The sequence below is a fragment of the Schistocerca gregaria genome, chromosome 11 (assembly GCF_023897955.1).
Source record: "Schistocerca gregaria isolate iqSchGreg1 chromosome 11, iqSchGreg1.2, whole genome shotgun sequence".
Lineage (NCBI taxonomy): Eukaryota > Metazoa > Arthropoda > Insecta > Orthoptera > Acrididae > Schistocerca > Schistocerca gregaria.
In genome coordinates, this window is record NC_064930.1 from 141,094,839 (window position 1) to 141,122,612 (window position 27,774).

Here is a 27,774-nt window from a genome sequence, read left to right on the forward strand (position 1 = left end):
TACAAATGTAAATACGCATTGGTTGTGCAATATTTTGTCACGTTTTATAGCAACATATGTGCAGTGCTGCGAGCCAAGGTGAAATTGGGCTCAAATCTTCAGTGCCAAATGTAGAAATACATCGGTAATATGCATGCAAGTGACACTTCCAGATGTATACTTAAACCAGAGAAAAATGCTACGATTAATGATGTTTTAAATTAATAAAATGAAATAAGTGTGATAACATAAATGCACATTTTCACTAGTTTTTAAAGAGATTTGAAATATCTTCAATAATTTCTTCTGTTGTCCTCACCTGAAGAGGCCGTGGTACTACCGAGAAATTTTTTCCGACCTCGCGTCCAGCTACACAGACTCGAGACTACCAGTTTCATTTACACCATTCACTGCACCTCCTCCGTAACCTCCTTCTCGTTCCCGCCCTCGTCTTTACACTTTCTCACAAACTGCCACACTGTCTCCGGACCTGCGTCCGCAGTAGCCTCGTAGGTGACAGAACTGAGTGAAGCCGCGGGGCGGTGTGGCGTCGTACAGGCGGGCTCCTTATGGAGCTAGTGCCACAGCGCGTGCGCCGCCCCGTCGGCTCGGTGGTGACCTTCTCGTGCAGCTACCACAGTGCGGAGCAGATGGAGATAGAGTTCCGGCACTCGCCCGAGAGCGACGACGACGCGGAGGCGGGCATGGCGCAACACCCGCACGCGCTGCAGCGTTACCCGTGGGGCGGTCGCCGCCTGCTGCCGGTCACTGTCACCGCCGATACGTCTGCTGTCGAGTGCATCATCATCAATGCCGAGGGGCAGGCCGTGGGCATGCTCATGTCTGTCATCGAGCCAGGTCTCTCTCGTCGGGGGTCGCGGTTGCCTGTCACGTCGGTCTCTGCCTTCCATTCCGTGAGCCCGGGAATTTCTGCAAAATTATTGAGTGCCACTCTGTCAAAAATGGATATGATGAACATACACCGCCCCTAATAAAAAGTTGTGGGTGGGTTGTATATCTAAGCTGCTGCTATCAATGCTAATGCTACTTGGGGGGGGGGGGGGGGGGGGGGTGTTGCGAGCAAGAGAACATTACCGGATTCCAACTAACAGATTCGTAGTCTGATAACTGCTCTTGATTGTTTGAATTATATGTTATTTTTGAATTTTTTTCTTTTTGCTGAGTGCACTTGATAACAGAAATTACTCTTTGAAACACATGTCTGTGGAAATGAAGAAAAATGTTAGTGGCATCAGCAAATGATGTATAATAAACAAAGGCAATGTTTATACAGTTGGGGGCTGTTGACAACCATTTTGTAGAGCATAAAACAGAAAAAAAAAATGAAAGGAACAACCAATGGGAGACAGAATGGTCTAAATAGGGGAAATAAGAAGTTTGCATTTGAACCATTATTTCATGCTTGCTACATCTATATGCAGCTATCTGCTTTAAACATAAAAAGTTCTGTTTGAGTGATAGAAATTTCTTGTACATGCCACCTAAGAGAGGGTCTTTTTTTAATTTAAGGTAATGAAATTCTGGTTCCCGAATAGCAAACTTGTCGTGCATTTGGATTGTGTGGTTGCATAATAGTTGCCTCGTGTACACACTACAATCCACATAAACAAAATGTAACAAGCACCATTCCTGCTTTGGGGAACGCACTTCACGATATTTAGAGGAAATTGATTAACATCGGAAGGAAGGCAGAGATCGCACACGACACAACGTGCCTCCCGTGGCATTCCCAGATTTGATCGTTCGAGGAGATCTCTTCAGTTGTGTCTTCTGCACTCGCCTTTGTCCGTCTGATGCTGTAGTTTTGTTTGTTTCTTCTTTCTCAGCTCAGCAGTTGTATTTTGCTGAAGTTGTAAGTTTCCATGTTATTTGCTGACACAGAGTTTGATCCTGCACTAAATTATGCTCAGTCTCCGTGTTTCTTACAGCAGTTCGGAGTAACGAATCAGACAGTTGACGAAATTGAGTGCTTCGGTGTTCGTTACATTTTCATTTCTTGTTACAAGAGTGATATGAACAAAGTAAATATTATTGTTATTATTATTATTATTATTATTATTACTAATAATAATAATAATAATATTAGACAATATTAATCATGAAGATTTGAAAAAGAAAATCCACATTAAATAAAATTGGAGCAAAATCTTAAGTAAGAACTAACTGGTTGGGCTTTGCAAGTGATTTAGCTCTCTCAACTCTTGACATGGAAAAAGTTCTTGCCCAGGAAAAAAAAGAAGAAGAAGAAGAAAATGCTTGAAAATAGGATTATGAGTGTTCTTTGAGAAAACTGAGATTTTGGTGAAATCATCAAGCACAACTAAACTGAGAAAGACATATGGATAAATAGAATCAGCAAATTAAGAATCTCAATTTCTAACTTGGTCAAAAGGTAGTAAGGAATGCTCCTCACTAGACACGTAAGATTCCACACTGCTGCATAAAGCTATAACTCTCCCAGAAGCTACTTGTGCTTATGAAACTCTGTTCCATATTAAAAATTAAGGAAGAACTGATCAGCTTGTCAGAAATGAAAGAAGAGTCACAAGAACTTCAATAAATAAAAAATACCAGGTCGAAGGAGCCTGGAGAATCCTACCCGAAGAAACTGTCTATCGAGATTGACACACATACCAGCACAGTGAAGAAGAAAGGAATCTCTTATTTCTTTCTTAAGGAAACATGATTTTACAAAAATTTAGAAAGAAGACAAGTGGCCAATGGATCCGAGAAATTCAGTAAGATCTTAAAGCAGTTGGACTCGAGGTAACAGATGCAAAGAACAAAATTAAATAAATATTCTTCTAAAGAAACGCAAATGTTCAGTGGAAATTACAGGTGGCAGGGTTATAGAGATTTCAGACAAATTGTTGGGCAGAGTGCTATTGGAAAGACCGAAATGGTATTGAGCGGATGGCATGAATTGAATAGTAGAACTTTCAAAGAAAAGTTGAACTTGGTCCGTCTCATGTGGTCCACTGTGGCCACTAAAGTTAGTAATGACGATAATAATAATTACAACATCTGATGTTGTTTTAGATAATGTAATGATATTTGATAAACTACTACCTGAAAGAAACTGCTTAAATATTCAGGCAAATCTCAATAAGCTTTCAAAATGATGCAAAGATTGGCACTTTGCTTTAAATCTGTAGAAATGTCAAATTCAGCATTTCACAAAACACAGCAAAATGCATATGGTGCCACCATTGTAAATCCAAACTGGCACAGTCGCAGCATAATAGTTTCTGCAGTATTCGGGTACTTGAGGAAAATCTACATTAACCAGAAGCTGGATGAGACTCTGTGTGAGCATCAGTATGCAGGACTGTTGTCATCGTGCGGCAGCTGTGTTCGTCACGTGTTGTTCTCGTCTGTGTCATTACTGTTACTGTCCTGTCCATTTCGTGTTGTGCATCGTCCCAGTGTATATTCTCGTTTATCTCCTGTTTGTCAAGCTCTGCCCAGAAAATTTGTTTCAGGTGGCGTATCTTTCCATTCTGTAGTAGTTTCAACATTAATTTGTTTTTATTTTTTTACAGCTTTTGTGTTGTTTATATTTTTTCAGCTCCTTTTTATGGTGATGGATTAATTTTGTAGTTTGAGTGAAACTGAGTGTTATTTGTTTTTTCTGGTGCAAAATGAAAATTTATTCTGGCTGAATTTAATTGAAAAGTAAAATAAATTATTAAAATGGTTGCAAATTGGCAGTCGAGTAAATGCAAGTTGTTTTCACAAACCACTGTTACACTTGTAAAGTATTAATAATAAATTGGACATTTCCAGAATAGATAAATTTATGTTGTTAATCTTTAAAACCAGGTGTGTTTTTCCGGTTTTTGATGTGCACTGTCATATTGCAACAAAGCATACAATTTCAGCCAGTATCGTACAAAAAATAAATTTTTACAACAGTGTTTTTTGATCTTATTGTTTTTGTTCCCACTTACTACTGTTGTTTTTGACAGAGACTATTTACAGAGAAACTCACATAAAAACGATCACGACTAACCGGTGTTCGTCTCGTGCTGTTTGTCAGTGATGATTCTCAGATGAATTTATCTTATTGCACCGTGTGTTTAGTTTGGAATATGTTCTGTAATTGCAGCTTCTGCTTCAGGTCTGAGGTGGTTGGGTCTGCAGCCTGTGCTTGCTTCTGAACTGTTGTCTCCTTTCATTCTAATTTTTTTGTCACCTTGTCTATTTTTAGTGATATGTAGAATATGATATCTTTTTGCTAAGTTTTTTGGGTCAGAGAGTGTATGACAAAAGTTAATTCTCTATGAGCATTCACTGATACAGTGTACACTGAATGCAGAGACCTAGTATAAGATTTCTGTGTTGGACTTTTGTCTAGTTTAGCAAGGGATGTCCCTCCTAAGAGTTCTGATTCGTCACATCTTTCGTGCGGTAATGGAAAGTGTCGATTTGTTTCCCGTTATGAGCAAAGTTATTTTTAAAGTTGAATTTTAAGTGCTCACTTGATAGAGTCCAGTATGATATATGTTTTATCTGTATTTATTAACAGAAACATTAAAAAAATAATGAATGACCAGAGCTCCAGTGGCAGCTATGCAGTGCTGCTTCATGATGGTAGCACTCGACATGGTTCAGAGTGGCACACAAATTGGCCGGAGCACTGGTAATTCATTGTATTTTAATGTTTCTGTTAATACATATCAATACAAAATATATCGCACTAGACTAATTTGAGGCCACTCTATCAAATGGGCACATAAAGTTGGTGACTCTTAGGAGGGACACCAGTATAAAAGTGATGTGCATGGTCACTGTAGAACTGTAAGTAAAGTGCTGATTTAGTAGTTGCAAAACAAGTTGTGCACACCCCATACATTAAATGTAGAAAGTATGAGCCGTAATCAAAAAATATTGTGAAGTGAACTCTTTAGCAGCAACAGCTGACACTGAAACCATTTGGTGTAACTTGTCTGATTGGCTGAGCTGTTGAGACAGACAGTGACATGTTGGAACATGTTCTTACTTGCCAGTCAGCATCCTGAGACGTATATTAGAATAAATTAGTTTTTCTGGAATTGTCTCACTATTTTCAAGGACTAATTTGTCTATCCATAACTGCCTACATATATTTCTAGAATTGGCAGTAGCACATATTGCGTATGTGAGATGTTGCAGCGTGCACATCGATGGTAAATGCAAACTGTAAACATCTTCTTTAATTAATGGGCTCCCTAATCTGCGTACAACAAACCTCAGAGCTTTGTAAGTAAATTGGGTTCCATTTCCAGACCTTCAAAAGAATTGAAATTATCGTTATTTGCACTTTAATTTTCATATTCTGGCAGGAAACTAAATGATCCTGTGACTAAATGTGCCTATAGTGCTCCCTTGGGGAGTTGCGAGATTACCTTTACATCTGTCGATTACATCTCAATAGAAACAACATACTTGGTTGTAAATTTATAATGTCCTGGATCCAATCACAAATCTGGTCTAATCCTCAGTAAACTCATATTCTGTTGAGTTTTGTAACTGAATCGAAATGCCTCCTGGAAGGCAGAAGACACAATATTGACCTGGGTGTCTTTGTCTACAGTGCTCTTCATTTTAGACATGGGAAATGGATACATTACGTGACTGTAAGGGAACTAGGAATAAAATTTTTGAGATTTGGGAAAATGAGATTCCAAAAGGAAATTGTACTGTGGGCTATAGTAAGGGTCTATGGCAAGGATATATTTGTTCATGCATTTACAATAACTGCACACAAGAAAATTATCATGGGGATTATGTGTAGGGGATTACGTGCAGTGTAGTCAACCTGCACAATGTAATCATACAGGTGTGTGTGTGTGTGTGTGTGTGTGTGCTCCAAATAAAAATGATTTACATTTAGTGGCTATGACATCCCAATAATCATTGGGAAACTTTCAGTTGTTGGCACTAGTATAATATGTGACATCATATGCGATGCAGCAGTTAATGTTACTGTTGTTTAACATGCAGAACGACCACCAATTGTGACACCATCACCATTGCCGGGATCTACTGACTCTCCGCAGCCGACCATAACGGTCAGAATTTCTGAGCCATCCATCCAGATTGTCGAAGCTGGCAGCACTGTCCGCTACAGGTGCACAGGAGTGTCTATCTATGAGGTAAGCAGTTTGCAGCACTCATTCTCCTTTCCTAAACATATGAGAAGGAAACCTAACCTGTGGCTTAACTGCTGATTTGTACAAGGTGTGTTCACAAAGTAAGTGAAATTTTTATTTTTTTGGAGAAGACAGGGAGTTTTACAAAGGTCAGGAATAAAAGAGAGGAAGTAATTTCTTTAGAAAAGACAGGGAATGCTTTAAATCTGTTTGTTTACATGCTTTAAACTGAGGTACAGTAAGAATAGTTGATAGATTTGTCAGTATTGTATTAGTCCCCATTTTCATAAACAGGCACATTTTTTTCTGGACTGATAAATGTTCATTTTCTAAGACTTTTTTTCTGTAAGTATGTTATGAAAATGTTATCAAAGAAAACTTTTTTCAGTGAGCAATGGTTACACGCTTATCAGTTTGTTGGATTATTAAGAACAGGACCTGCAAATGTAGAAGCTTACCTGGGGGAGGTGGGGGTTATTGTTTCTAGTACTAATAAATTAGAAATTCAGCCAATTCCAAGCAAACCTGAGACACGTTGTGTGTTGATTTGAAAACACATTGAATAGTCAGTTGAATCGTTTTGTATAAGGGACAATGTTTCAAAAGGCAAACCAATATGGGCTTTTAAAGTTGTAAATAGTATGTTTTCGTAACTCGTGCTGAGATGTTGAAGACACTTTCAAGTTGACTTTTTCGGACAGTACAGTTGCCTCTTCTTCAAAATGGAGTGCAGCAGAGTGCAAATAGGAGGGCTGACTGAAAAGTACTGCCTCCACCTTCGTAACTCTTCAACAGATGGCAGCATTGGTATGCAGCAGGTACTTAGCTTGTTCCATAGCCCCTTCTCTACAGCTCCAGTTGGCAGAAAGCCTTAGCATTGAACAGTTGTGTTGTTAAAATGTAAAGTATGGAAACATGTGCAGACGGTCTGTCAATGTGATTGAAGAAATGTGCAGTCATCGAATTCTTGACAGCAGAAGGTGTCAGCCTAAAGGAGATTCACCAGAGAATGAAAGCAGTTTATGGTGATTGTGTCGATAGGAGTACTATGTGTCGTCGGGCAAGTGAGTTTAAAGATGTTGAGGTGGGAACTTCTGACCTGCATAACAAACAACGAGTTGGATGGCCTGTGACAGCAACCACCAAGTTTCACAAGCAAAATGTTGACAAATTGATTCAAGACGATCATCATATCACTCGGAGAGAAATTGCAAGCACAGTCGGCATTTCACAAGAAAGTGTGGGTCACATTATTGCTTAGCTTGGCTATCGGAAGATCTGTGCACAATGGGTACCCCAATGAAATTGCACGGACATCTAATTTGCCAGGAACTCCTCTCGCATTACGAGAATGAAGGTGATGCCTTCCTCCATTCAATTGTAAGAGGAGACGAAACGTGGGTACACCGTTATGACCGAGAGATGAAACTTCAGTCTATGGACTATTGACACAAAGACTTAACACAGAAAAAGAAATTCAAGATGCAGCCCTCAGCTGGAAAAATCATGATCAAAGTGTTGTTCTGGGACGCAGATGGTGTTATCCATGTTGAGTTCCTTGATCGTTGATCGTGGAACAACAATAAATTCAGAGTGTTACGTTGCAGCACTACAAACTCTGAAACGACAACAAACAAGGGTCCAAAAGGAAAAGGAAAATGTTTTCTTGCAGCATGACAATGCCAAACCACACATTTCGTGTGCCACCACAGCAGAACTTCAGAAGACTGAATCTCACCACTGTACGCATCCTCCATACAGTCCAGATTTGACACCGTCTGACTTCCATCTGTCCCCGATAATGAAAGATGATCTGTGGGAACATCATTATGCTTCTAATAAAGATGTTGAGACAACTGTGAGACTGTGGTTGTGGAAACAAGAGTGTTGACTTTTCTGTGATGTCTTCAGAAAACTTGTCCATCGTTGGCAGAAATGTATCGAAGTGGCTGGTGATTAAGTGGAAACGTGAATATTGGTAATTAAAGATCACATTCTAAGGATTATTTCTGCATTTGATTTATTAAAATATTCCCATCCAGACCCAATTAATGAAGGTGGAGGCATTACTTTTCATTCAAGCCTGATATTTTATCAGCGCCTCATTCTCTATTTTTATGATAAACTTAAATAAGCTGTAGCACTGGTGGCTATGTTATGTACAGAAAATAATGAGAAAATAGATCATTGAATTGCTCTGGGGATGGCGAAGGCTGGTAAATAGATGAGAAATTTTAAAAAATTGATATATGTAGAAAGTACTGATAATTTGTGTAGTAAGAGTTGAGAATAAGGGAATATTTGTTCATTTAACCATGGAAACTCAGGAAAATCATTACCAAAATAAAATCATGAACCAACTATTTTATCTACGGTGCCGGTGGTATACAGCGCCCAATATTTGTAACATGTGGTCATAGGCTCTGTAAATAAAGATGCATGTGTTGTTCATGGGGAGCATCTAAAAATTAAGGAAAGTTACAAACAATGGAATGTAATAATATTATGAGAAGGAAAGTTGTTACAATGTAGTGGAGCTGCTGAGTCGTGGATAGGCACAACAAAAAGATTCTCACAATTAGAGCTTTCGGCTGTTAAGGCCTTCGTCAGCAATAGACAGATTTACACGCACAATGGGAGTGGCAACTTGGTGGGGGTAAGGAGGAGGCTGGAGCCAGGAGGGGAAGGGATAGTATGGTGGGGGTGGCGGACAGCGAAGTGCTGCAGGTTAGATTGGGGTCTGGAGGGGGGGGGGAGTAGCAGAAAAGGAGAGAAGTAAAAAGGCTGGGTGTTGTGGTGGAATGACGGCTGTGTAGTGCTGGAATGAGAACATCGAAGTTGCTAGATGGGTGAGGAGAGTGACTAACAAAGGTTGAGGCCAGGAGAGTTATGGGAACATACAAAGTATTGCAGGGAAAGTTCCCACATGCACAATTCAGAAAAGCTGGTGTTGGCGGGAAGGATCTATACGGCACACGCTCTGAAGCAGTCATTGAAGTGAAGGATATCATGTTTGACAGCGTGTTCAGCAACAGGGTGATCCACTGGTTTCTTGGCTACAGTTTGTCATTGGCCATTCCTGCGGACATACAGCTTGTTGGTTGTCATGCGTACATAGAATGCAGCACAGTGGTTGCAGCTTAGCTTGTAGACCGTATGTCTGGTTTCACAGCCCTACCTTTGCTGGGACAGGTGATGTTAGTGACTGGACTGGAGTAGATTGTGGTGAGAGGATGTATGGGACAGGTCTTGCATGTAGGTCTGTTACAGGGATATGATCCATGAGGTAAGGGACTGGGAGCAGGGGTCGTGTAAGGAAGGACGAGAGTATACTGCGTAGGTTCAGTGTGTGGCAAATACCACGGTGGGAGGGGTGGGAAGAGTAGTGGCCAGGACATTCCTCATTTCAGGACGTGACGAGAGGTAATTGAAACTCTGGCGCAGAATGTAATTCGGTTGCTCCAGTTCTGGGTGGTACTGAGTTACAAGGAGAATGCTCCTCTGTGGCCAGATGGTGTTACTTTGGGAGGTGGTGGGAGACTGGAAAGATAAGGCACAGGAGATTTGTTTTTGTACACAATATGTGACTGGAATGGGAAGAAACTGTAACTTGGGGTTCAATGGTAAATACTGTCTTCAAATCACATCACAGTTGTTTGTAGAGTACTGGTATGTGTATAGATATAGCTGAAAATTATATAATGTGACCCAAGAACCTACAGCAGCAGTAAATTTTCTACAGTGATACTGACTTGTCAATCCTTTTTCCAGGTTCCAGTGAGCCTGGTCTGGACCAAGGAAGGCGGAGAGTTGCCGGATAGGGCTTACGACGACCGCCGCGGCACGCTCACCATCACCAGTGTCGTGCCGTCTGACTCTGGCACCTACATCTGTACAGCATCCGACCAGTACAGCATCCAGACGAGCCGCGCCGTGCTCACTGTAGGAGGTCTGTATCCTGTCCCACTCCTCGCAGCAGCACCTACAGTCTCAACCTGACTGTCTTTTTAAATGAGTGCTCGCTCGTATACGCTTTCTTTATCTCGGTCATTAAATGAGGTGTTATTGTAACTGATCTATAGGAATGTCTTTGTGTACGAAGGTTAAGTTTTATGGAGGACAAAAAGGAACACACACCTACATTCGGTCCAGTAGCTCCTCAGTTGGCAACACAAGGCTAAAAACACCCTGCACCATTCCTCCTCCCTAGGAAAAAATCCTCAACAGCACTGGGAATCGAACCCGAGTCCTCTGTGTAGCTGCCACCTGTGCAGATCACTCAGTTAACAGAGGCAGACAAAAATGTGAAGTGCTTAGAAGACAAGGTCAGGTGTCAGTGTAATTTCGTATATATGCACCTCATCGGTGAGTATATGTATGACTGGAGTTGCCATTCTCTGTGACAAATAGTAAGACCACCAGAGTACATTAGTATTATTAATGTTTAGTGTTATCATCCCTGGTAGGGTATATAAGGGGCATGATACACTGTGTGATCCAAAGTATCCAGACACCTGGCTGAAAATGACTTGCAAGTTCGTAGTGCCCTCCATTGGTAATGCTTGAATTCAGTATTGTGTTGGCCCACCCTTAGCCTTGATGACAGTTTCCACTCTTGCAGGCACACGTTCAGTCAGGTGCTGTAAGGTTTCTTGGGGAATGGCAGCCCATTCTTCACAGAGTGCTGCACTGAGGAGAGGAATCGATGTCGGTCGGTGAGGCCCAGCACGAAGTCGGCGTTCCGAAACATCCCAAAGGTGTTCTATAGGCTTCAGGTCTGGGCTCTGTGCAGGCCAGTCCATTACAGGGATGTTATTGTCATGTAACCACTCTGCAACAGGCTGTGCATTATGAACGGGTGCTCGATCGATGTTGAAAGGTGCAATCGCCATCCCCAGATTGCTCTTCAACAGTGGGTAGCAAGAAGGAGCTTAAAACATCAATGTAGATCTGTGCTGTGATATTGCCACATAAAACAACAAGGGATGCAAGCCCCCTCCATGAAAAACATGACCACACCGTAACACCACCACTTCGAATGGTACTGTTGGCACTACACACGCTGACAGATGACGTTCATCTGGCATTTACCAGTGTTATGTATGGCTTATGAGTAGCTGCTCCACCACGAAATCCAAGTTTTCTCACCTCGCACCTAACTATCATAGTACTTGCAGTGGATCCCGATGCAGTTTGGAATTCCTGTGTGACGGTCCGGATAGACGTCAGCCTATTACGCATTACGACCCTCTTCAGTTGTCGGCGGTCTCTGTCTGTCAACAGACGAGGTCGGCCTGTATGTTTTCATGCTGTACGTGTCCCTTCACGTTTCGACTTCACTACCACATCGGAAACAGTGGACCTACGGATGTTTAGAAGTGTGGAAATATTGTGTACAGACGTACGACACAAGTGACACTCCATCACCTGACCACGTTCGAAGTCCGTGGGCTCCGCGGAGTGCCCCATTCTGCTCTGTCACGATGTCTGATGTCTACTGAGGTAGCTGATATGGAGTAACTGGCAGTAGGTGGCAGCACAATGCTCCCAATATGAAAAACGAATGTTTTTGAGGGTCCGGATACTTTTTGATCACATAGTGTATGACTAGGAAAAACAGTCCTATAATGTTCAAATACAGCATTAGCAGTGTACTCCTTGACACAGTCCTGGCTATCAAATACCTAGACATAACATTGCAAAATGACATGAAATGGAATGAGCACATAAGGTCAATGACTAGTCAACTTTAGTTCATTAGGAGAATTGTAGGAAAGTATAGCTCATCCATAAAGGAGACCACACGTACAGCACTAGTGTGACCCATTCGCGAGTACTGCTTTGAGTGTGTGGGATCCCCATAGGGTCAGATTAAATGATTACGCACGAGCAATTCAGAGGCTCGCTGCTAGATTTGTTACCAATAGATGTTACAGAGATACTTCATGATATCAAATGGGAATCCGTGGAGGGAAGAATATTGAGAAAATTTAGAGAACCTGCACTTTTGGCTGGCTGCAGAAGAGTTCTGCTGCTGCCAGTGTGCATTTCAGTAAGGACCACAGAGACGAGAGGCTCGTACCGTGGCATACAGACAGTTGAGTCGATTTTCCTCACTGCATTTGTGAGTGGAACAGGAAAGGGAACTACTAGTAGTGGTTGAGGTACTGTCTGCCCTGCACAGTGTGTATGTAGACGTAGAAGTTAAGTACAGTGCAGCATTACTGTCTCACGAAATGTTTCTAGAAATACATGTATTTCTTCTTCTTTTCATGTAGGATAGGGCATTCACCTTCATTTTAAATTGGGGAGGGGGGGGGGGAGCTGTTCATTGATCATCCTGTCCCCATCCCTCCCTCCAAAAACACACATACTTAAACACTTTATTAACTAACATTCTGATACTTTACATACAAAGGAGTTAGTCGGTGCTTTGTCCTGATTACTAAAACAATTAATAGTTAATGAGCTAGGAAATTTCAAAACCATCACATACTGCATTGCAGAATGAAAGTTTAATTCCGAAAAAATCAACAGTTTATTTTGTTTACGTATTTTTAAATTGGTACACAGTGATATGACACCTGTCCGTCACTTTTAAGTTAGTGACTCAGAGAAATAACCATCTCAAATTAGAGGTATTTATTGCAGCTGATCATTCAATCGTAATTCTTCTGCCTAGATTACCTGCATTTTTTTATTCAACTTCATTTATAAATTTCTCTCAATGTTTTTTGAACTAGCACAAATTCAAAACCTATGTGAAGAAATCTAGTTATATCATTATGCACAAATATTCACCAGAGTCAAATTTGCCTTTCCATGCTGCTAAAATATGGAATGGAAGAACAGGTTTTCCAAAATGGCTTGTGGAGTTAAAAGGTAAATCCTTATATGCTAGAAAGCTTTTTCGTACAGTTGGTGATTAAGGTGTAGTGTTCAGTTAATGTAAATGCACGTATTACAGACATTTGTGTTTTACTAATGGACTGCAAAAATAAACAAAGAACAGTGTAAAGCGAAGAAGCTAATTTCTCTTTTCTTTCTTTAAGTATGAGGGCTCGATGGAAAATAATCTCCATTCTGCTACAAGAGAAATACTTAAATATATAAAGCTTATTTATTAGAAAAATGTTAAAACTGTGACTTAGTGTAACTTGACCTAATCGCCGTTCAGATACTCTTCTACGGCATAAAATTCTGCGTTCTGAGATTGCATCTGTATGAGACAGCATCTTGTTCTTTGTCTGAGTCAAAATGTTGGTAGCCACTGTATTCTTTCATATGTGTTAAGTCACTTGGAACCAAGTCTCGACTGTGAGGCAGGTATTCATAAATATCGCACTTGAACTGTCTGTTCTTGTGTTTGTGATGCGAGGAGTGGTTGAAAATTGTACAAATCACCTGACCGATAGTCAAGAAACTGCATCGCCTGTTTTGGATGGCTCGTCTGTTTTCTTAATGTCTCACAATGGGCTTCAGAATTGATTGTCCTTCCACATTCCACAAAATCCACTAACAAGTTTCATTTAGCATCCCAAAAATTTCTGTGTTCACACAGTTCAGGTCTGCAGCATCAATTTTTCATGAAAACGTGGCAATAAAATCATAACAAGTATTTCACATTAAGCCAGCTGTGTAATTGCTTTGGGCCATTTTTTCATTTCCATTTCGAATTGGCTGTACTTGTCTCATTTGCATGGCACTGAACTTATTAGGTTTTTTGGATTCCTTTTGGCACAAGTATTGCTCTGACTTGCATTTTCTGTAATTCCAAGCACATTTATGAGTCATATAAGTTGACATCTTTCATTATTTGGTAACACTCAATTTAATTCCGATTTTCATTTATATTCTGACGAATATGCTTATTGCATCACTTTGCCTCCTAGGAGTGCTTTATAAGGTCTTCCCAGTGACATCCAAATCAGTGTCCTAGCTAAATCAGTGCCCATGCTACACTGCTTTATAACGTGGACATGCGACTACATCGATGTGATATCATAAGCAAAACAAACTTCTACTGACACGATGTATCAATTATGGGTTCAACCATTGTTTATGCGCTATTACTCTCTTAATTACTACCAGTTCAAATCCTGTCCCCCACGTGAGGTGATACGAATCTGTATGACTGATTGCCGCCGTGTACAGTGTGCTTGCTAGCATTTGTAAGCAGTCTCATTTCAGAACTGCTGAAAGCTGAAAATAAAGCTGATTTGTGAATTTAATTTTTGACGGCGACATTCTCGTTTGAGTATTTCTGTTTTCTTGGTGCATCTCATTGTCATAGTTTGTGCAGCTGCATACAAAAGCACTACACAGCCTATTAGTATGACAGTTAAATTCTGATGGTGATGACTGAGGAAGTTGTCAGTAGCTCAGGTTTACAAACAGACCTTATCCAATAAGGAGACTGAGCTTTGTGATTTTTCTGTCACTTCTTCGCTGTTCTGGAAAATTTGTTACAGAATGGGTTTAACATTTGACAAGATTTTCAGTAGTGACGCCTTGCTATTGCAGCTCTGCACATACTGTCCTTTGGCACAAGTCAGCTAAATGATTGTTTCACCTCCCACATCTTCACGTGCTACAGGAAAATTTAGGTCACTTTTTTGATAGCCTCAGTATTTTAGTGTTTCATATGTACAGTGTACAATTTCATTCCCACAGGGTCCGGTTCAGAACCACCGAGAGTCGAAGTGCGGCCTCAGTACTTGACCGTCAACGAAGGCGACAGCGCAGAGTTCGAGTGCTCGGCTTCGGGAATACCCCAACCCGACATCAGGTGGACACCAGATGAAGGCCGTCAGCTCAGCCCGCAGGTACATCACTCGAATATGTCTGCAAGGAATTGAGCTTTGTTTCTAATGTGTGGGCTGTTTCAAGAGGAGTCATCCAGTTTCTCAAGACTGATGTTCAAAGACTACAAATTTCACTGTCTGTGGTTTTCACAAAGAGACCATATGGATAGTGCTCTTCAATTTCCTTCACGCTTGAGGGGCAATGCAATGCTTGATAATAGACTATTGATTTCCTAAAACAGTGCGATCCATTTCTCACGCACTTTAAAAAAATCGTCTTTGGAGGTCTGGAAATTCCTAGCTCTGTTAAATATAAAATTCAGATTACTTCAATTGAAGTACCTGGATAAGTATTCAGCATTTTGCTTTTGTAATCATGAGGTTTCTGGTGTGATCCACACTTATTGCGGCATACACGTGGTGTTCCAGTAGGAATAAGAAGGATCGATCATTTGGCACAAAAACCCTTCTAACAGACATATACTCCATTTTGAAAGATTTCTCATGTTGTTTATTTTTTGTGTTACTCAATATGTTGTCAGGTTTACACATCTACACCAGCTTGTAAACATTGCAAAATCTTTTACAAAGTATGAAATGAAAAATATGTATTTTAACACATTCATCTTAAAGCATTACTGTGTCACAAAATGCTCACGTTCTTAAACATTCAATGAACGAAGTCTCAGTATTTGTGAATTGTCAGTTACACTGCTTCAAGACTAACATGCAGTTTCCAATTGTAATAGTCGTCTTATTGTGCTAAACTTCTAGCATAAGATTATACCTCCATATGAACATTATGACAGCATTTAAATTTTAAATTCGGTCAGTAATTACAGAAAATATTAAAAATCAAAATGTTGTTGCCCCTACGCAGCAACTGGTATTGGCTTCCATGTCTCAAGATGATGTTTTGGTAATATAGATGATGATATAGTACCACAAGTTGGGAGACTTATGTAGTTATACTTCTTTTAAACTACAAAAAAACATTTGACTCAGCACTACACAAACACTTATTAGTGAAAGTACAATCATATAATGAAATCAGGCCTGTGTTGAGGATTTCTTGGTAGGGAGGACATAACATGTTGGCACGGTGGAGAGTCCGTGACAGGTGTGGAAGTAACTTCAGGGAAGTACCCCAGGGAATTGTGTTGGGACCCTTACCATGTATGCTAATGACTGGACAGTATTAATATTAATCCAGACTTTTTGCAGATGCTGCAGTTCTCTATAATGAAATGCTGGCAAAAAAGCTACACAAACATTCAATTGGATCTTGATAAGAGTTCAAAGTGGTGCAAAGATTGGTATTTTGCTTTAAACATTCAGAGATGTTGAATTTTGCACTTCACAAATTGAAAAAGTAGTATCCTGTAACTATAATATGAATGAGTTACAGTTGGAATCCAACTCACAAAAATGTCTGGTCGTAACACTTTTTGGGAATATGAAATGGAGAATCAAACTTGGCTAAAGCAGACGGCAGACTTCATTTCATTGGTAGAAAGCTAGGGAAACACAGTCGGTCTGTAAAAGACATTGCTTACGAAACTCTCGTGCAACACATCATAGAATGTTGCCATGGTGTGTAGGATCTGTAGCAAATAGGGCTAATGAGATATTGGAAGTATACAGAGAGGTCAGCACAGTTTGACACTTGAAAGAGTGTCACAGAGGTGCTGAGAAACCTGAATTGTTGGATGTTAAGACTCAAACTACATTGTGAAAACCTACAGGGCTTAAAAAACTGGCAATAATTGAGGAATTTAGAAATTTTCTCCTGTTCTCTTTCTCTGCATCACTTGTGTAGAGACCACAGAAACAAGAGTACACTAATTACCATGTGTACAGAGGCTTTTCAAGCAATCATTCTTCACGTGCATAATACGAGTGTGAAAGAGGGAGAGCCTCTAATAAGTGTTACAGTGGGAAGTACCCTCTGCCGTGCATGTAACATTGGTTTGTAGAGAATGTAACTAGATGTTTACTAAGTAGGCTGCCTGTCTGTTTTCAGGTGTACTACAGTGGAGGCGTATTGCGCATACCGTCAGTACGCAAGTCGGACGAGGGTCGGTACACATGCTCGGCCAGCAATCCTGCAGGAGAGGACAGGCGCACCGTCTACCTCTATGTCTCAGGTGAGTTCCTACAGGAGTTGACACTTCGAGTGGCTGCTACCATCAGACTCATTTACAGTGTAACCGTAGCCCAGCCCCGATTCTTTAAAGAAATGAATTCCCATTAGTAAAATGTCCGTTTTACACAACTAAGTCTTTGACGGCATATCTACTGAACAGTGTGTCGAACAACGATACAATTTTGCAGATACAGTCAGTGGTATATCTGGTTATGGTGTGCAAAATGTGGTAAGTAAGAAATTAAAATGTTCTGCCAATGATGAAGTGTTAATGCCCAAATAGGGAAAAGTAGTAAGCGATTCTTTCCTCCAACTACTTTGTCCGTGAGGAAAAGTTAGAAAAAGTATGGGATTATGTGTAAAGTATGTTGGAAGTTGCTAACTACTCTCTTTCTCAAACACTGGATGGATATAATCTGGAAAACTTGCACAACTTAAGTTATGCTTCCTCAAGACATACACAGTTTCCAGCTTTAATTACCATAAGATTATACCTCCTAATGGATAAATTATGACAGCATTTTAAATTTGGTCAATAGTTTTTTGAAATACGGAAAATAGCCATATTATGAAAATGATAAGATTGCTGTTAACCATATAGAAGAGACACTGAGCCACAGACAAGCACAACGAAAAGACTGCTATACATTTAAACTTTCAGCTAAAAAGCCTTCTTCTGAAATGAAAACACACACACACACGTGTTGTTCACGCAAGTGCAACTCACACACACCATTACTTTCTGCAGCTGCTGTAGCCGGACTGACGACTACAATTGTGCATTGGAAGCAATCACTTCATAGCTTGAAGATGATATCACAGTCAATTCACATTCAGTCCAGTGCAGCCCATCACCAAAAATAAAACAAGAACGCAGTTTGAAAACATAATCATATCATTATATGGAGCTCTAAACTAAATTTCAACTAGTATTTGGACCCAGCATTTCCCTACATACATACAGAATTTCTTTACAATGTTTAGCATGTGTATAAATTTGTTTCATTATATAGTATCAGTTTTTGGGTACAAGATGTAGAATTCATATCACTTAACTATGATCTGCATTTTATGGGCGTAGCATTATTGGCTACAGAGTTTTTTTTTTTCCAATCTGAAACTGAACTAATAAACCATCATTTTCGTTTATATTTATTAATTGGTTGATAATTAATATTCTGGGATGTAATAATATTCCTTAAAATTTAACATTTTAGCTTAGGCTTCACTGTGAGTTTCAAAAATACAAATTGTTGTAACCAAAAGCTTTTATTATACTATACTTTCCACCAGGGATTTTGGAAGATTATAACTTATAAGATCAGGTACATTTTATGTCAGTTAAGAGCTCCTTGATATATTGTTTGTATGACATTTTGGCCGCAGGAGACAAAAAAAATTGGCAGAAAGCTAAGATATGTGAATGTTCTAGGAGTTACAGTAACAACTCACCAAATAGAAAGTGGTGTTAGGTCGTCACCAGACATACAAACAACACTGAAATCCTTTTTCAGTCTATAGTCTGTGCAAATACACTCACACACACACACACACACACACACACACACACACACACACACACACACACCTGTTATCTATGTGTACTCTTAGTAACCAAACATACATAGAACTATGTGCTTTGTACTGAAATAGCTTCTTCTTCTACGAGACAGTGTTATGGGTTTAAAAAGCTTTACACGAAATACATCTATGCGTCGTTAATTGTCATATCACGCATCTGATGATGGAGGTATAATCCTCTAAAACATGTAGTGAAGAGAGTCAATGTAGGTAAATACTATATTATGTAAATAAAATAGAAAGAAACTTCCACATGGGAAAAATATATTAAAAACAAAGATTCCAAGACTTACCAAGCGGGAAAGCGCCGGCAGACAGGCACAATGAACAAAACACACAAACACACACACAGAATTACTAGCTTTCGCAACCGATGGTTGCTTCTTCAGGAAGGAGATGGAAAGACGAAAGGATGTGGGTTTTAAGGGAGAGGGTAAGGAGTCATTCCAATCCCGGGAGCGGAAAGACTTCCCTTAGGGGGAAAAAAAAGGACAGGTGTACACTCACACACACACACACACACACACACACAGATTAGTTGGTGACGACATAGCGTTCAAGTGTTCGTGTCAGTAGCCACGTGACAGTGCTCGAGAAAGGTCGCTCTCTGTGCAGATTCGCCAGAACCTTCGGTGCAGCTCACAATGCAGCCTTCTACGTACGACGGCCCCGAGGGCGCGACCGTGGTCCTGCGCTGCCTCGCCGGAGGCGTGGCGGGTGCACCGCCCCCGCGCATTACCTGGAGCCGCCAAGGCGCCGAGCTGCCGCCGAACGCCCGCCAGGAGGACGACGGGCGCGGGTCGGCCACTCTAGAAATCCCATCCGCAACTGCGGCCGACTCCGGCGTTTACATTTGCACGGCTGTGAGAACGACCCCACCGTCCTACACTACTAGCACCGTCAGGGTAGTCGTCACTGCCTACAGGTGAGGTGCAGATTGCAGCTCTGTTACTACTGTGTCATTAGTGCTTTGTGTATCACTGTGACACTTTTTTTAATAATATTGTTTACTATTTATCATCATTCATTTCTTATTTAAAGTGTTCTTCTGCATAAATCTTCTAGTTAACAGATCTGGAAAGAGATGAAGTCACGGTATTTTGAGGTCCCACTGTTCAAAGCCCAGCAAGAAAATGGTTGTGTTTCAAAAGGGATCACTTTGATGTTCACCAATGTCTGGAGTCTGACTCTCCTGAGTGTGCACATTTGTAGGCACTGAATGACAGACATACAATTAAAATACTGTTTGTTATCCCAAATATCACTATTCTCATATTGGACCCTCTATTATCCAGTTAATTATGGAACCATCATTGATTCGATAAGGAGAAGCAGGGGGAGGAATGTTACTATGTGTGGCTAGGGAAGTGTCATTTAAGCATCCCACCAAGAGTTGGTAGCAGTTGTGGCAGACTTACCTGTCCACCATTGTGTTCCACAGGTAAGGTAAAAAGTTATTTTTCCAAGAAATTATACTGAGTTGTCGACCACATCATATTGTAAAATCGCATACGGATTGTTAGATATGATATTTTGGAAATATTATGACGTTTGTCCACCCTGTCACTTTCGAGGCAAAACTGCTGCATGTACCCTTGTATGAGGGTATTTAGAACCTCAGTCTGCAGAGAAATTCCGGAAAGCTAACACACTTGCTCACTGTTAACACTACCACCACACAACCAAAGATGAAAGATACCAGAAGTTACCGATATCGAAAAGTGCTATACTGGATGAGATAATATTAACTCTTTCCCTCTGTTAAGGAGAGAGCAGAATACTATGCAGAATTTAAACCAGACCCCATCTTGTTTATTAGGTTATCTGCTAATTTAATTTCAACAGATTCCCTTATAACACTGTCCCAGTAGCTGGAAGTGCACATGAAAGTCTCCATGTTATCATATTCTGTAGACGACTGATGTCAAGACAGAGATGTGCAATAGCAGATTTGCTCTTTTGGTGTAAGTATGTGTGCTGCTTAGATCAGTATGTTGGCCCTCAATAGTCCTGATAGTCTGACCAATGAATGATGTACCACAACTGCAAAGAATACAGTAGACACCCGTTTTACGCAAACTGAGATCGTCCTTTAAGGAACCTAAAGGGACCCTAATCTTAAGATGATTGTTGAAAAACTCATTTCACGTCATAATCTGCAAAATACGAGCAGTTGTGTTGGAAACGTTCCCTAAGGTAAAAAGGAGCCACCTCAGTATCATTTGCTTGAACGACTTTAAAGTGTCTTCGCAGGAAAGATCTCTGGTAATTATTTTGACAGGCGGCTCAGTGGACGTGGGGATATCCTGGAGGGACTGGAATGATGAGAAGTCCGTACCCCTGTCAGGGATGGATCCCTGGACCTCCAGGGCCAGACTGTAATGCCCTACCCACTAGACCACCATGGTCCTACTATGATAAATAAATAAAAAATACTCTACATGTAACAAAAAGGAATATATTGGGGGGGAAAAAAGCTGGTGTGAATACATCGAAATGTTGTTGTTGTGGTCTTCAGTCCTGAGACTGGAGCTCTCCATGCTACTCTGCCCTGTGCAAGCTTCTTCATCTCCCAGTACCTACTGCGACCTACATCCTTCTGAATCTGCTTAGTGTATTCATCTCTTGGTCTCCCTCTACGATTTTTACCCTCCACGCTACACTCCAGTACTAAATTGGTGATCCCTTGATGCCTCAGAACATGTCCTACCAACCGATCCCTTCTTCTTGTCAAGTTGTGCCACAAACTCCTCTTCTTCCCAATTTTATTCAATACCTCCTCATTAGTTATGTGATCTACCCATCTAATATTCAGCATTCTTCTGTAGCACCACATTTCAAAAGCTTCTATTCTCTTCTGGTCCAAACTATTTATCGTCCATGTTTCACTTCCATACATGACTACACTCCATACAAATACTTTCAGAAACGACTTGCTGACACTTAAATCTATACTCGATGTTAACAAATCTCTCTTCTTCAGAAACGCTTTCCTTCCCATTGCCAGTCTACATTTTATACCCTCTCTACTTCGACCATCATCAGTTATTTTACTCCCCAAATAGCAAAACTCCTTTACTACTTTAAGTGTCTCATTTCCTAATCTAATTCCCTCAGCATCACCCAACTTAATTTGGCTACATTCCATTATCCTTGTTTTGCTTTTGTTGATGTTCATCTTATATCCTCCTTTCAAGACACTGTCCATTCCGTTCAACTGCTCTTCCAAGTCCTTTGCTGTCTCTGGCAGAATTACAATGTCATCGGCGAACCTCAACGTTTTTACTTCTTCTCCATGGATTTTAATAACTACTCCAAATTTTTCTTTTGTTTCCTTCACTGCTTGCTCAATATACAGATTGAGTAACATCGGGGAGAGACTACAACCCTGTCTCACTCCCTTCCCAACCACTGCTTCCCTTTCATGCCCCTCTACTCTTATAAACTGCTTCCCTTTCATGCCCCTCTACTCTTATAACTGCCATTTGGTTTCTATACAAATTTTAAATAGCCTTTCACTCCCTATATTTTACCCCTGTCACCTTCAGAATTTGTAAAAGAGTATTCCAGTCAAAATTGTCAAAAGCTTGCTAGAAACATAGGTTTGCCTTTCCTTAATCTAGCTTCTAAGATAAGCTGTAGGGTCAGTATTGCCTCACGTGTTCCAACATTTCTATGGAATCCAAACTGATCTTCCCAGAGGTCAGCTTCTATCAGTTTTTCCATTCGTCTGTAAAGAATTCGTGTTAGTATTTTTCAGCCGTGACTTATTAAACTGATAGTTCGGTAATTTTCACATCTGTCAACACCTGCTTTCTTTGGGATTGGAATTATTATATTCTTCTTGAAGTCTGAGGGTATTTCGCCTGTCTCATACATCGTGCTCACCAGATGGTAGAGTTTTGTCAGGACTGGATCTCCCAAGGCTGTCAGTAGTTCTAATGGAATATTGTCTACTCCGGGGGCCTTGTTTCGACTCAGGTCTTTCAGTGCTTTGTCAAACTCTTCACGCAGTGTCGTATCTCCCATTTCATCTTCATCTACATCCTCTTCCATTTCCATAATATTGTCCTCAAGTACATCGCCCTTGTATTGACCCTCTATATACTCCATCCACCTTCTGCTTTCCCTTCTTTGCTTAGAACTGGGTTTCCATCTGAGCTCTTGGTATTCATACAAGTGGTTCTCTTTTCTCCAAAGGTGTCTTTAATTTTCCTGTAGGCAGTATCTATCTTACCCCTAGTGAGATAAGCCTCTACATCCTTACATTTGTCCTCTAGCCATCCCTGCTTGGCCATTTTGCACTTCCTGTCGATCTCATTTTTGAGACGTTTGTATTCCTTTTTGCCTGCTTCATTTACTGCATTTTTATATTTTCTCCTTTCATCAATTAAATTCAATATTTCTTCTGTTACCCAAGGATTTCTAGCAGCCCTCGTCTTTGTACCTACTTTATCCTCTGCTGCCTTCACTACTTCATCCCTCAAAGCTACCCATTCTTCTTCTACTGTATTTCTTTCCTCCATTCCTGCCATGTGTTTCATTATGTTCTCCCTGAAAAACTCTACAACCTCTGGTTCTTTCAGTTTATCTAGGTCCCATCTCCTTAAATTCCCACCTTTTTGCAGTTTCTTCAGTTTCAATCTACATTTCATAACCAATAGATTGTGGTCAGAGTCCACATCTGCCCCTGGAAATGTCTTACAATTTAAAATCTGGTTCCTAAATCTCTGTCTTACCATTATGTAATCTATCTGAAATCTGCCAGTATCTCCAGGCTGCTTCCATCTATACAACCTTCTTTTATGATTCTTGAACCAAGTGTTAGCAATGATTAAGTTGTGCTCTGTGCAAAATTCTACCAGGCGGCTTCCTCTTTCATTTCTTACCCCCAATCCATATGTCACCCATCACTATTAAATTTTCGTCTCCCTTCACTATCTGAATAATTTCTTTTATTTCATCATACATTTCTTCAATTTCTTCGTCATCTGCAGAGCTAGTTGGCATATAGACTTGTACTACTGTAGTAGGCGTGGGCTTCGTGTCTATCTTGGCCACAATAATGCGTTCACTATGCTGTTTGTAGTAGCTTACCCGCATTCCTATATATATATAAAACAGAAAGAAACCTCCACATGGGAAAAACATATTAAAAATAAAGATTCCAAGACTTACCAAGCGGGAAAGCGCCGGCAGACAGGCACATGAACAAAACACACACACAAAATTACGAGCTTTCGCAACTGGCAGTTGCTTCGTCAGGAAGGAAGGAAGGAGAGGGAAAAATGAAAGGGTGTGGGTTTTAAGGGAGAGGGTAAGGAGTCATTCCAATCCCGGGAGCGGAAAGACTTCCCTTAGGGGAAAAAAAAGGACAGGTGTACACTCGCACACACACACACATATCAATCCGCACATGTGTGTGTGCGAGTGTACACCTGTCCTTTTTTTTCCCCTAAGGGAAGTCTTTCCGCTCCCGGGATTGGAATGACTCCTTACCCTCTCCCTTAAAACCCACACCCTTTCATTTTTCCCTCTCCTTCCTTCCTTCCTGACGAAGCAACTGCCAGTTGCGAAAGCTCGTAATTTTGTGTGTGTGTTTGTGTGTTTTGTTCATGTGCCTGTCTGCCGGCGCTTTCCCGCTTGGTAAGTCTTGGAATCTTTATTTTTACTCCTGCATTACCCCTGTTTGACTTCGTATTTATAACCCTGTATTCGCCTGACCAAAAGTCTTGTTCCTCCTGCCACCGAACTTCACTAATTCCCACTATATCTAACTTTAACACATCCATTTCCCTTTTTAAATTTTCTAACCTACCTGCCCGATTAAGGGATCTGACATTCCACGCTCCGATCCGTAGAACGCCAGTTTTCTTTCTCCTGATAACGACATCCTCTCGAGTAGTCCCCGCCCGGAGATCCGAATGGGTGACTATTTTACCTCCGGAATATTTTACCCAAGAGGACGCCATCATCATTTAATCATACAGTAAAGCTGCATGCCCTCGGGAAAAATTACGGCCGTAGTTTCCTCTTGCTTTCAGCCGTTCGCAGTACCAGTACAGCAAGGCCGTTTTGGTTAGTGTTACAAGGCCAGATCAGTCAATCATCCAGACTGTTGCCCTTGCAACTACTGAAAAGGCTGCTGCCCCTTTTCTTTAACCACGCGTTTGTCTGGCCTCTCAACAGATACCCCTCCGTTGTGGTTGTACCTACGGTGCGGCTATCTGTATCTATGTAGCCTCCCCACCAACAGCAAGGTCCATGGTTCATGGGGGGGACATCAAAATATAAGTTTATTAAAAACCAAGATTCCAAGACTTACCAAGCGGGAAAGCGCCGGCAGACAGGCACATGAACAAAACACACAAACACACACACAGAATTACGAGCTTTCGCAACTGGCAGTTGCTTCGTCAGGAAGGAAGGAAGGAGAGGGAAAAATGAAAGGATGTGGGTTTTAAGGGAGAGGTTAAGGAGTCATTCCAATCCCGGGAGCGGAAAGACTTCCCTTAGGGGAAAAAAAGGACAGGTGTACACTCGCACACACACACACACACATATCAATCCGCACATACACAGACACAACAGTCAGGAAACACATCTGTGTTGCCTTCATGTGGTGCAGTGGCTAGACATTTGATTCACATGCAGAAGAATATTGGTTAAAATCCCCATACGGCCATCTAGATTTATGTTTTCTGTGGTTTCCCTAAACATTGTATAAGGTGAGGTGTCATACTCCCATAACCTGCGCACATGCTCCATTTTTTCTGATTAACCCTAACGTTCTTTCCTCGCTTCCTTTTTACATCGAATTCTCATCTCCACAGGCAACCACCGGTCGTGAGCATCGAACCGGAACGTCAGACGGTGGCCCAGGGATCATTGGCAGAGCTCCGTTGCGTGGCTTCTGGCGAACCCACACCGGCCATCACTTGGAGCAAGGCCAATGAGGAACTGTCGAGCAGCTCGCAGGTAACACGACATCCGGTCCGTATCTGAGGTCACGTGTACATTAGTGCGGTGATGTTCGACTTGGGGGGTGAGGGGACAAATTTTCACTTTGGCTGGCACAGGGTGTTGTGGTATTGGTGTGACATTCCTGACCACCAACTTTGCGCTAGTTGCTAGTATCTGGGATTAAATTTCAAGCCTCTCCACAGCGTGTGATCAAATGAGGCTGAGGGATGCTTGGTGGTGACTCCCGGTGCTCTTTGAGACACCAGCTGTGTGCCACAACAGGGAGCACATGCGCACACTTATGGCACAACTTTCATATACACTACAAAAATAGGGACCCTGTAGGTAAAGAAAAAAATCCTACCTACATGATTGGATGACTCCAAGCCAACGATTCCGTAGAACTGTAAGTTCACTGAGGCTTTTTGCAGATGATGCTGTGGTGTATTGAGAGGTTGCAACAATGGAAAATTGTACTGAAATGCAGGAGGATCTGCAGCGAATTGACGCATGGTGCACGGAATGGCAATTTAATCTCAATGTAGACAAGTGTAATGTGCTGCGAATACATAGAAAGAAAGATCCCTTATCATTTAGCTACAAAATAGCAGGTCAGCAACTGGAAGCAGTTAATTCCATAAATTATCTGGGAGTACGCATTAAAATGGAATGATCATATAAAGTTGATCGTCGGTAAAGCAGATGTCAGACTGAGATTCATTGGAAGAATCCTAAGGAAATGCAATCCGAAAACAAAGGAAGTAGGTTACAGTACGTTTGTTCACCCACTGTTTGAATACTGCTCAGCATTGTGGGATCCGTACCAGATAGGGTTGACAGAAGAGATACAGGAGATCCAACGGAGAGCAGCGCGCTTCGTTACAGGATCATTTAGTAATTGCGAAAGCGTTACGGAGATGATAGATAAACTCCAGTGGAAGACTCTGCAGGAGAGACGCTCAGTAGCTCGGTACGGGCTTTTGTTAAAGTTCCGAGTACATACCTTCACCGAAGAGTCAAGCAGTATATTGCTCCCTCCTACGTATATCTCACGAAGAGACCATGAGGATAAAATCAGAGAGATTAGAGCCCACACAGAAGCATACCGACAATCCTTTCCACGTACAATACGAGATTGGAATAGAAGGTAGAACCGATAGAGGTACTCAGGGTACCCTCCGCCACACACCGTCAGGTGGCTTGCGGAGTATGGATGTAGATGTAGATGTAGATGCTAGACTTGTAATTGTCACTGAATTGCATCAAGGGCATGGGGAGAAGTTCTGTGTGCCATGTGCCTGTGGATCATGCAAAATTTGTTCTGTGTGTTTTCATATGTTTAACTGTTTGTGTATTGTATTTTTTGAAGTTGATATTTGGGATCAGCTCAGCTTTTGCCTTGACAAGTGTGGGAAAATCACCTAAAAACACATTTAGGCTGGCTGGTATAGTTTGCCACAGGGATTTGATTTGTGTTGCAGACCTCCCTAGCTCACAAGTGAGTGTGCTGCATGTTAAGATGTACAAGCAAGTGAAAAACTGAAAACTTAAATCTTTAACTAAATTGGGACCCAGTTTGACATTCCTTTTAAATGACACAACAGAAACAAATGCACAAAACATTTTATGCTCTGGTCTATTCTTGTATTATCATTCCCTCTCCGCACAAGTTTTGAAAAACTGAAGCACTGATAGGGCATGAAACTATTGTGTGTGCCCACAGTTTCATCATAATTTCTGTGTAGTTATGTGACGTTCGATGACACTTGGGAAAAAAAATGGTGTACTGGTCGAGGGTATTAAGTGATTGGCTAACTATGTTCTTTTATATTTTTCACATACACAGTCACATAACTACAGTATTTCACAATTCAGTAGTTTGGACAACATAGCAGGAAAGAAGACCACCAGGTGGTGGAAACCGATTACGTCACTGTGAATGGCTCGTATAACTGTGATGTAAAAAAAATTTGTGGAATAAATGAGCATTATAAACAGCTTTTCAAAAGGTGTTTTGAGGTCTGTGGGTGGAAATTAAATACTTTGTTTAACAATTGTGACAAATTGAAACTACATCAGTACTCAAACCTGTGTTCCATAGACCAGTTAGCTGCTACAAACATCTGGTGTCCTGAAGCTGACAGCT

General features: G+C 41.1%; 2 protein-coding genes across 50 annotated transcripts in view; one reads left to right on the top strand and one right to left on the bottom strand.

Annotated features, from left to right (window-relative positions):
• LOC126295245 (basement membrane-specific heparan sulfate proteoglycan core protein) overlaps positions 1 to 27,774 on the top strand; it is a 1,297,357-nt gene that overhangs the window by 1,181,851 nt on the left and 87,732 nt on the right. For all 49 annotated transcript variants that reach the window (XM_049987617.1, XM_049987624.1, XM_049987622.1 and 46 more), the window contains 6 exons: positions 5,986 to 6,137; positions 9,906 to 10,083; positions 14,808 to 14,959; positions 16,962 to 17,085; positions 19,281 to 19,590; positions 25,499 to 25,643. In XM_049987617.1, coding sequence (XP_049843574.1) covers positions 5,986 to 6,137; positions 9,906 to 10,083; positions 14,808 to 14,959; positions 16,962 to 17,085; positions 19,281 to 19,590; positions 25,499 to 25,643 — 1,061 coding nt within the window. The remainder of the gene's footprint in view (positions 1 to 5,985; positions 6,138 to 9,905; positions 10,084 to 14,807; positions 14,960 to 16,961; positions 17,086 to 19,280; positions 19,591 to 25,498; positions 25,644 to 27,774) is intronic.
• LOC126295252 (uncharacterized) lies at positions 531 to 27,737 on the bottom strand. The gene is made up of 2 exons (XM_049987653.1): positions 27,717 to 27,737; positions 531 to 909 (listed from the first exon to the last, which is right to left on the bottom strand). The coding sequence occupies exons 1-2, from the start codon at positions 27,725 to 27,727 to the stop codon at positions 555 to 557; spliced, it is 366 nt and encodes a 121-aa protein (XP_049843610.1). The 5' UTR covers positions 27,728 to 27,737; the 3' UTR covers positions 531 to 554.